Here is an 11,162-nt window from a genome sequence, read left to right as displayed (position 1 = left end):
TAACAACATAAACATAAGTCAGTCACATCTTGAGCCAAAGAAATCTTCTTGACACATTAAAAATAGAGTAGTGTCAATATTGCTTTACAAAAGTCTTTCCATTTGTCCTTTTCTCCTTCCTTCTTCCCTTCCTTCCTTCAGGAAGATAGATGCTGGCTTTGACTGAGTGTAAAGTAAATGGGCCATGATGCCTAGTCCATCATGGCTTCTGAGCTCCACCTCTTTTCATTTCGCCTCCATCTCTCCATCCCTTCGTCCTTCCAACCAAGGAGAAAGGCAGCTTCAGTAGCTGCACGACCAAGATCGAGGCGTCACCAGCTCCCAGAAACTGTTCTGTTGGGAAAGACCAGTTTGTCCGAATATTAGTACAGCAACTCTTCCCCCTCCTCCTAACAACATATCTGTAATCCCTTTATATTCATCATATCTTTATGACTTAACATCTATTATCGTGTAATAATCGCTTTCTATCAATGTCATTTATATTATTAGAGGGCAGTTATCTGCGTTAAACTGTTGTGTGTGAATGGCTTCAAAAGCCACTGGCTTTGGAAGATGCTACACAGGGACTATACAGATGCAGTATAGTGCAACACGGAGTAAGTACGTAAGTATATCTCTGCCCATCTGTCCTGCAAATCCACGCGTTTCACATCTGTTTCATCAAATGCCTGGAGTTGGGGGGGGGGGGGGGGCAGCTTACCGGATGTAATGCATGTCACATCTTCTATAACTTCTAGTATTTAACACGTGTGACTGTGCAACATGGGGTTAAGTGTGTAAATTGTGTGGTTGGTCGTGTGTAGTAAGTGCACAAGTGTATGCGTGTGTGTCTTCAAGTATGTGTAATAACACAGGCTGGTGAATGACTGCAGATAAGACAAGACAGAGGAGGAAAGCTGGGATGATGAAACAGGGAAATTCTGCCAGGGGGTCGCTGTACGTGTCCAGCAGTCAGATTAACCCGGTTACTAGCGTCTCTGTGACGTCCAACATTAAAGGAACACTCCGCCCATTTTCAACCAGCTTTGTATCATTAGAACATCAGTAGTATATCAGAAAACTGTAAACGGTTTTGAAGTCTGTCATTTAATTTGACAGTTATTGAGTGTTAAAGTGTGGACCAGTGACATCACTGGTCCACACTAACTCAAATGAATAACTCATTAACTCAAATCAACTCTCAATAACTGTCAAACTATTCATCATTCATCTAGATTGACAGTTATTGAGAGTTGATTTGAGTTAATGAGTTATTAATTTGAGTGCATGTACATCTTCTGAAATAAGTCACATTGTCCTGGAAAGACACATTTGTTGAAAGTGCAATAAGATCATTCAATAAATAAATAAATAAATACTAAAATAATCGTGATAATTTGATGATAAGTGGATACAAGATAAAATAACTGAACAAGACCATTTCTGTGTAGAGTCTTAGAGCTATTTCATTAGTATTAGAAGTATTTCAGAAAGTGAGGTCACAAAGCATCCCCAGCTCATTATAGTAGAGTGCAGTGCAAGCAAACTATTCACAGCTTTATAAGTAGCTGGCACAACACTGTCTGTTCTGGCATCAACAGCTCAGTCTCAATATACTTGAGTGGAAAAAGTGTCTTTAATAAAGGAAGCCATTAATAAAGCAGGCAGAGGGTTGCCTGTGCTGTGGCATCCCTCCACTTGGCCTGCAAGCTAGCAGCAGAAGAGTGGGAGGTGCGGTATTGTACCCTTTACTATAGTTTAATCTATCCATATCTTACATATTGCAATATAATCTGGGGAGCAATTTATCCTACTCACCTTCACAAGCTTTATTTATTGCAGAAAAGGTTTTGTAGAATTTCAACTTTCAGTGACTGGATTGCTCAAAACTCTTTAAACAGTTAAATATCTTAACAATTTTCAATTTAAATAAGTACTTAACATGTATTTTTATTTTCAATGTATTGTCCCAGGATGTTTCCACTCCCTTGCCCTGTAAAGCTTTTTTTCAGGTAAATTGCAAAGTTCACAATATCAACACTAGACAAGCCAAGTTGTTACACCTCCCATTTTACCGCACTGGACTCTGTCAGTTCTCTATCAGATATAGGGGTGTCCAGATATGGAACAATATTTATCATCTTGTATCCCAGTCCAAATCTCTCAATCATTTCAAACACAAATTTAAGATCTATCTGATGAACCTAACTTAATTCTACCGCCCACATACACCCTTTCACACACAGCACACCCACACCTTTTTATGTTTTTCTTTTATTCAGTTTTATTTATGTTTTTAATTTATTGATTGTGTATTGATAAGAGGTGACATCATGTTTACAAGCCCTCTCGGGTTTTTTAGATGTTCACCTACACAATATGTAGGCAAATGTTTATGTTTGTTATATTATGTTTTAAATGAGTGCAAATAAATAAACTTAAAACTTAAAGGAACACTCTGCCCATTTTCAACCAGCTTTGTATCATTAGAACATCAGTAGTATATCAGAAAACTGTAAACTGTTTTGAAGTCTGTCATTTAATTTGAGAGTTATTGAGTGTTAAAGTGTGGACCAGTGACATCACTAACTCAAATTAATAACTCATTAACTCAAATCAACTCTCAATAACTGTCAAACTAGATGAATGACGAATAGTTTGACAGTTATTGAGAGTTATTCATTTGAGTTAGTGTGGACCAGTGATGTCACTGGTCCACACTTTAACACTCAATAACTCTCAAATTAAATGACAGACTTCAAAACCGTTTACAGTTTTCTGATATACTACTGATGTTCTAATGATACAAAGCTGGTTGAAAATGGGCGGAGTGTTCCTTTAAACTTAAACTGTACGTACCCCTGTTCGAGGGCAGTGTATCTGGGCGTACCACTCCTGGCAGTACAAGCACACCTGGATGCCCTGACCAATGAACAGGCTCGTCCACATGATGATGTTGTACACAGGACTCTGTCGCTTGTCATTCATGGTAAAGTTGAACACCACTAAGAAAGGACGACAGAACGGGGAGGGGAGAGAGAGCTGATGAGTGTTCTGTAGTTTAAGAGAGACAGAGAGAGTCAGTGAAGCGAAAAACAAATTGTCAGAGGACTAGCCTACTACTGGTTAAGTCCCAGGGGAAAAAGGAAACAATACAAAACTGTATGGCAACCTTCTTTAAATATAATCCTCTGGAAACAATGACAATGTCTGTTACAATGAATAATTATGGGTTTTAATTTTGAATGCTTGGGAGGCACAGTCCAGGACATGCAGGGTGGCATTCATATTTCAACAACAAGACAGAAATAGACGAGCCAAGAGCCACTACCAACTAGAAGTGCACTCGGAGAGCGCAGACCTCCACCAAGGCCAATACTCCAACCCCGACACTAGGCAAGGATGGAATATGGAACGTCTTCTTCTTCAGGCAGAGTGCAAATGGATATTCTATCTCCAAACTCTGCATCCAAAAGGTCTTAATGAAGAGATGTCACTAAATTGTTTCATAGAACATTGGGCTAGTATACTGTATGTGTGTCTGCCATAATCAGATGTAGCCTATAGCTTGTTTCTTTCTCTGTCTTTGGACTTTATATTATAGTATTTTTGAAATTGTCAATGTACTTTAAATAATTACTATTAATCTGGAGTAAATCAGGCTTCTTCTCTGTTAACCTCAGAGTACGCTGTTTTTGTAACCATAGCTTTAGATATCATACATCCTTTAAATGTCTTGACATAGCCCTGTAACATGAATGAATCCATTCACAGATTGACTCTGCCTCCAATCTATAAATAGAGCACAGGTGTGTGATTTGGCCTTTAGGCAGACTGAAGATGGCTTTGTAGCCGAAACGTTTCTGTTCAGTTTTCTTTCTTTTGTTTCACATGGTAGCACCTTTGTATTGTTTTGTATATTCATTTATGGACCATTAAACATATGGCATCTTTACATCCGTGAACCTTTGGAGTGGACATTCCATTTTTTCTATCAGTGTGCGAGCTTCTCCTGGTTCCTACTAGGCAAGGATGAAAATATTCTTTTTTTCCTTTATTGCATCTCCATTTACTCTGGAATGGTAATAGATGTAGCTTTACTTACACTTCATATTCCATCTTACCTTTCAAAGAAGGCCAGAAATATGCATATCCTGTAGGCCTTATGGTTGAGCAGCTGTGTATGCTGATTTATTTTGGGTACATGTATGTCTATCTAGGCGAGAGAACACGCCTAAAGCGCCCTGCGCTTCATTAATATGTAACCTTTAATATGCAAAACTGAAGAATCTGCTTCGCCATTAGAAGATCAACTAAAATCCCAAAATCTCGTAGATAACACTGACAAAATAGTCACTTATTGTCTTCTAGAAGAAGGGGGTTACCTCTTTACGCATCTCCTTAAAGTGCTTTGACTATAACTATCACTGGTTTCTCAGTCTTTGTTCATAATTATGACCCTATATCTTAACCAATAGTTTGTATTCCTACATAATGAATCATGACTATTCAACACTATAAAACTCTATGTAATCCGTTTTCTATTCGACTAGTATACAAAGACAAAATATTGTTTTCTCCTGAATTGTTCCCTAATTTGAAAGGAAAGGTATGCCACCCTATTTCCATAAGAGGTCAGAGTGCAGGTTCCCCTCCCTCACCTCCAAAGACAGCGAAGAGGAAGAACATGACAGGGTAGAAGAAGCCAAAGCCCATCGTGAAGGCGTACTCATGAACCACGGCCGAGACGATGAACACAGACAGCATGGCCGCTGTACGGAATTTCCCTTTTGACAGCTGCAGGAATCAGAGAGATGGAGAGAGAGCGAGAGCGAGAGAGAGAGAGAGAGAGAGAGAGAGAGAGAGAGACAGAGAGAGAGAGAGAGAGAGAGAGAGAGAGCGGTCACCGTCGGGTTCAGGGGTGAAGCAGGGGATTTGTGTCACTAGGATTACAGGCCGAATGTTAACCCACTATACATTTCCCCACGTCACACACATGCCTTGGAAATAAAGTGTACTTCTGTTGACTATTGACCTTTTTCACAGCAGACTTTTTATGTCTAAAAGGCAGGGTAAACAACAGAGGCGCAACCAACTTCCAAACCATTTAGATGTTCCAGTGCTCGGGCCGATCATTCATGTTTTGGTTGCCCCCATAGACTGTGTTGCACCTGTGTTTACCCTGCATTTTAGACACAAAATGGCCGCTTTGAAAAAGGCCCCTTATGAATCCCTTGGCTTTGATGTTTTTTCTTTGGGTCTTATCAGCATCATTAGTGTTTGGCACTTTGCTCACCCAGAGGAAGTCTCTGTATCCATAGTAATAGAGCCAGTCGTGAACCACGACATTCCACGTCCGGTAATAGTTGGCAAAGGATGTGGAGTTCCACCAGTCCTGCAGGGGGCAGAATGGAGTCAGTGAGGGTGGATCACAGTAGAGTCCTTTTAAATCCAGAGGGACAACGCCATTTGTTCAACAACCAGCCAGCAGTCAAGATAACAAAAAAGGTGCACAGCTAGTACTCTACTTAATGAATTAGAAATACAATCAAAATACAAGAACCAAGAAAGCTTGAGCCTGCTGCAGTTACATAATTCATATTGATAGTTATTTTTGCGTTTCAGTTATGAAAACCAGACCTGGCTGTATGTATGGTAATGTACGCGGAATGATTTCCCCCAAAGATTCTTCATTTGTCTGTTGGCTTACAATGCAACGAAGACAACCTGCTTTAGTAAAAAAATATCCTCCCTAAACTAAACTAAACTGAAACCCAGAAATACTTTATAGTCACTTTTTTCTGCCTCCTCCGTGTAGAACTGGCATGGAACTCATTAGCAAGTTTTTTGATTTCAGGAAGTAATACTAGGGGAATGTGGGTGGTGGGAGTGTGGTGCCATAACGCTGAATGGCCACAGCACTGCGCCATGGGCTTAAATGTGTGTGTTGAGCTATCCATCCCACTGTCATTTGTGATTTAGTGGATGAGTTCCTCCAGTAAGCCATTTCTTTTTCTCCATTTTTCAAGAGACGAAATTATATTTTATATATAAGGTACAGTATGTAAATTAGACAGGCTTTGAGTTGGTGTCTGTTGTTGTGTGTCTTAGTGGTTGTGTTATGTATTGAGTCTTGTGGGTATGAATGTTATGGATGTGTATTGATGTATTTTCTGTTATTGACGTATTGTTTAAAATCCTAATGGCAACCAATACAGCTAATGGGGATCTAAATAAACAAACTACCTTAAAGTTGAACCCAACCCCAGCAACCACCTCACGTCTTCCTTATAGTTAGGGATGCACGATATATCGGCAATCATATCGGCATCGGCCGATGTTGGTCATTTTTTAACATATCGGTCATATCGGTATCGGTCAGATGTTGCAATGTTAATATCGGTTATCATTATCAGCCAAATTCTTCACATTGATATGAAATAATGCACTAAATCTATGATTTATGGGTTTTTCCAAAGGCTTTGCAAATAAAGAAATGCATAACTTTTTCAAATTCAGTGTTAACATGTGTTTTTCAGTATGTACAAAATGTGATGATCATAAAAATGTGGTTTTATACAGATCATATCGACATCGGTAAATATCGGTTATCGGCCATAACAGCAATGTTAATATCGGTTATCGGCATCGGCCAACATTTTCATATCGGTGCATCCCTACTTATAGTCGATTGCATAGTGACACTGTATACCACACTCACTGTTACTGTGCATTGTGTGACTTTTGGTTTGTGTTTTGGACTCGGGAAGAACAGATTTTTACTGACAGTGTTCAACACTTTGGCCTCTAACCATCCTGGGTTCAGTGTTGATCCCTTCGCTCGTCAGAATGTGTGTTTTACAGAAGGAGGCCATATTGCCACCTGGCATCTATTGAGCCAAATCACACACCTTGTAGAACATTCTGTCAGCGAAACGCAGCAGCTCTCCAAAGAGGTTGAGCCAGCAGTGGAGGAAGGAAAAGAAACACAGCAGGAGGAGCATTATACCTGAGTATGAGAGAGAGAGAGAGAGAGAGAGAGGTTATGATGGACATTATCTGGGCACTGCTCCCAGCTTTCCTCAGAAGCACTGTAACTTAAGTCTCATTGGTCTCATGTCAGCACTTACTCAAACGCACTCACTTAATAGAGTAACATGAAACGCGTCAGTCTTTGACTACCATTATCTGATCGCATGATAGCATCCTTATCTTATCGTTGAACAACACTGGAGACACGTTTCCTCCATCTACTCCTCTACAGTAATACATGAACCTTCACTCACCCATAGAGATAAGACATCGTGTTAGAGTTGATTTATGATACAGATGATGCCACAGCAGAACAGTCATTTACATGCTTGCTGACACACCTATTGACTTCCTTCCAACATCCGGAGGTATTAAAACTACAGAGTCGATACAAGGCGGGGCACAGTTCATGCAGAAAGTCAGGCAGAAACTACCTGGTAGCGTCGAGTGGGGAAACTACCTGGTAACGTTGAGTGGAACAAGGCTAGAACCAGTGTGCGTTTACTCAAAGGCTGGTTGGTCTCGTTTCTGAAGGTGGGCACACAGAGGCGCACCAGGATGAAATAGGCATAGAACAGGCAGCCCAGGATCTGCCAAAAAATGCATGGTGCAGTGTTAGAAAGATAGTAAAAAACACAGAGTAGAAACAGAATTCATGTTACAAAAAAGTGACAATGATACCCTCGGGAGAAAAAGAAAACACTGAGAGGAACCATATAATATAGAAAACATACAAGACAATGCTGCAAAATTGCAAGATATTGAAGTAAACTATAAAAGATAAGCATAACATTATTTGGCTTGGAGCTTTTCCAATGGTTTATGATTGCTTCACATTATGACACAATATGCAAGTGCAAAAGAGGTATTATCTCATCTAGGTCAACAACCCGACAACATGGCCTACTTTGTCAGATTACATTCCACCACATTCCAACCAAAATATGGAGAGCCAGTGTGGAAATGGTTGAGAATACAGCAATGCAAAACAGACAGAGATTCATCTTACCATGCCAGCAGTAACACAGACATAATTCCATCTTATGTGAGTATTCCTATGAAGAAAGAACAGGGCGCCATTACTTCAGAAATGTATATTGTAATACTTAATGTAGTGTGCATTTATGTTATGGGTAGGTATGTTATTAAAGGAACACTCCGCCCATTTTCAACCAGCTTTGTATCATTAGAACATCAGTAGTATATCAGAAAACTGTAAACGGTTTTGAAGTCTGTCATTTAATTTGACAGTTATTGAGTGTTAAAGTGTGGACCAGTGGTCACCACCACTGGTCCACACTAACTCAAATTAATAACTCATTAACTCAAATCAACTCTCAATAACTGTCAAACTATTCATCATTCATCTAGTTTGACAGTTATTGAGAGTTGATTTGAGTTAATGAGTTATTACTTTGAGTTAGTGTGGACCAGTGATGTCACTGGTCCACACTTTAACACTCAATAACTGTCAAATTAAATGACAGACTTCAAAACAGTTTACAGTTTTCTGATATACTACTGATGTTCTAATGATACAAAGCTGGTTGAAAATGGGCAGAGTGTTCCTTTAAGTAATTGCCTTAATGTCCAACTCTATTTCAAGTAACATGTAAAAACAAGTAATAATTTTGTCATATATCATCTCTACTTGACATAATTCCATGCATATTAAGAACAGAATGACATGCAAACAGGTTCCAAAATAATAATGATAATAATAATAATCCAGATAGAATCCAAAAGCTGTGAAATGATGACAACACTTGAGAGAGGAGAGGTCATGATGTCATTACAGTATGTCCTACCTAGGGTAAGACTCCCTGTAGATGAGAGTCGGACAGAAGAGGAAGTAGAGGTAGCTGGAGAGCGTGGGGAACCTGGGCGTCTCTCCTGAAGAAGCATAAACAAACACAGCTTACCATTAGTAAGTATGACTCTCGTAGCTATATTTTCTGTTTAACTCCACAGTAACAGTTTTACCCAAGACGATAAGGTGTTCTACTGAGACCATTTCTCAAGGAAACCTGCGTTGCACTGAGTCAGCAGAGTAACATTACCTCCATGTTTCTTAACTTTACCAATAAGAAACCTTTACAGTTAGACCTTGGGGGGGTTGTGTTATAGAAATAATGAATCATAATAACCTGTGTTGTTCTGTTTTAGTCATTTGCAGTAGGGTATAGAAGGCTATGTGCAGTTGGATGTGTGCAACAAGGGCCTGTTTCCTACTTATACATACCGGGGGTAGGATGTAGGCCTACAGTTTTCTTGTCGGCATAAATTAATATTGTGTCACATTGTCTGAGTTTGTGCGCTATGTAATTATGTTTCTTTGGTGTTGTTTTGTAACTGCTGGTGTGAACCGAAAAGCCCCATTGGGGACAAAAAAGATTTGTACTCCCGCTACGGCTAATTTGTCTCCAGTCTGAGCGTGTCACAGTGTGATGAATGATTCTGCTGCCTGAGGAATACATTCACCTCACCTTGCTCTAATACAGTACCTTCCTTTGTCGTGCTCTTCATCATAACAGGAACAACTTCTCTTATGAAGGAGTAGCTCTTCATCAGGAACCGAATCTGGTCGATGAAAACAAATTGTTATCACGTGGGACACAATTTATTGGTAATCTACATTTTTGTATTGTCTGTATTGACTGAATTGGCAATGCTTCTGAAATCGTTTTATTGAATTATTTAATCTCTCAGGTTTTAGGGATATGTTCTGTTGTTGTATGTTGCACAATGGCACATGAAGTTATTTATATGTTTACTACTTCTGTAATGAACTAGGCGGAAGCCCAAGAAAAGGAACTATACCGCAAAATAGGGAAGATTAAGTAGCACAACCAGGAACCACATCATACTTTGGACCATTTTAATGTGTACAATTAAAACATTTATTTTCCCAATTAAAAATCATTGTGAGCCAGATATCATGGAGATAATTACAAACGATTTAACAGACCCGGGTCAGATGAGGATAATGTGGCAACTGTAAATCAACAGATCAGGACTGCATCTTAGCACTAGGATTATCTCACTCCATCGAAATGGAGCTAAAATGCTACTAAGACGGTTTTGGGGAAAGCAGGCACGCAATGTGATAAAGAGGATGAGGAAGCGTTCCAGTACAGTATGGGCCCAACATGGTGTTCAACCTGACTGGCTACACTGATCTGCTGTCGGTCTGGTGGGGCTCCAGCTGGAAGCCTCTCATCTCTGGCACAGGGGGCTTTCCTTATCTCACTGTTTGTTGCCAATGCCAATGAAAGGCTGTATTTATAATTCAAGTGGATTAACCAGCTAATATACAAATGTTATCTGAGGCTACAGGGCATTGAGAGTATTTATCTAGGATTTGTTTCATTAGAATTGGCAGGACGTTAGAGGAACGTTTTGCTGTGTTCCTCTAAAGGTCATTTCAACATTGCATAGTAAGAAGGCATGGCTGTTTTATACCTGCAGGATGCTCTCAACACTGTGTTTGGCTGATGTTGGGATGAGTATTAGACAGACTGTTGTTCATTTGGGGGGGGTGAACTGTTTCAGTTTGCACAAATTATGAGATTGTGCTTAATCGATTAATATCACAATTAACTCGATGCGTACAATAAATAACTCGTCTCTAAAACAAAAGGTTGAAACATACGCAGCTCGGCCGCTCTGCAGCCTTTCCTGCCCTGTTGTGGCCGAGCTGCAGCCTGCGGGCTCCCCTTGCTCTTATGACATCACTGATGATGTCACAACTTCGTATCACTGATGACATCACATTTGCTCTTATGGCATCACTGATCACATCATCACGCACGCACGCACACACATACATACACACACATACACACACACACCTGCTCCAGTATGACAATGAAGCGTGAGGCTGGGGGCAGCTGGTGGTGCACGACCACATAGATGGGGTACAGCCCCAGCACACAGGTCTGGGCGGCGGCCAGGAGCAGGCCCGTCCCCACAGACAGAGGCGTCTTGTTGGGGACTCTGTGGTAGAAGGCCCCCCACACGGCCAGGGTGAGGTAGGGGACGGCCAGGGTGTAGCCGAACATCACCGCCCAGGCCCAGGTGACTGTCCCCAGTTTCCCGAAGGCGTAGAAGAGCAGGTCGAACTCTAGCACCAACCTGAGGATGGGGGA

General features: G+C 40.5%; 1 protein-coding gene across 1 annotated transcript in view; it reads right to left on the bottom strand.

Moving 5' to 3' along the window:
• Positions 1-282: 282 nt before the first annotated feature.
• soat2 (sterol O-acyltransferase 2) overlaps positions 283-11,162 on the bottom strand; it is a gene marked incomplete at both ends in the record, with an annotated part of 14,546 nt that continues 3,666 nt past the window's right edge. The window contains 10 exons of the mRNA XM_083660956.1: positions 283-333; positions 2,842-2,987; positions 4,644-4,779; positions 5,279-5,377; positions 6,894-6,991; positions 7,475-7,604; positions 8,024-8,069; positions 8,823-8,907; positions 9,519-9,594; positions 10,866-11,148. Coding sequence (XP_083517082.1) covers positions 283-333; positions 2,842-2,987; positions 4,644-4,779; positions 5,279-5,377; positions 6,894-6,991; positions 7,475-7,604; positions 8,024-8,069; positions 8,823-8,907; positions 9,519-9,594; positions 10,866-11,148 — 1,150 coding nt within the window. The remainder of the gene's footprint in view (positions 334-2,841; positions 2,988-4,643; positions 4,780-5,278; positions 5,378-6,893; positions 6,992-7,474; positions 7,605-8,023; positions 8,070-8,822; positions 8,908-9,518; positions 9,595-10,865; positions 11,149-11,162) is intronic.

Source organism: Poromitra crassiceps (genome assembly GCF_964638095.1).
Source record: "Poromitra crassiceps genome assembly, chromosome: 25".
In the NCBI taxonomy this organism is placed as follows: domain Eukaryota; kingdom Metazoa; phylum Chordata; class Actinopteri; order Beryciformes; family Melamphaidae; genus Poromitra; species Poromitra crassiceps.
Note: the sequence above shows the minus strand (reverse complement) of the source record. Positions and strands in the feature narration are given on the sequence as shown.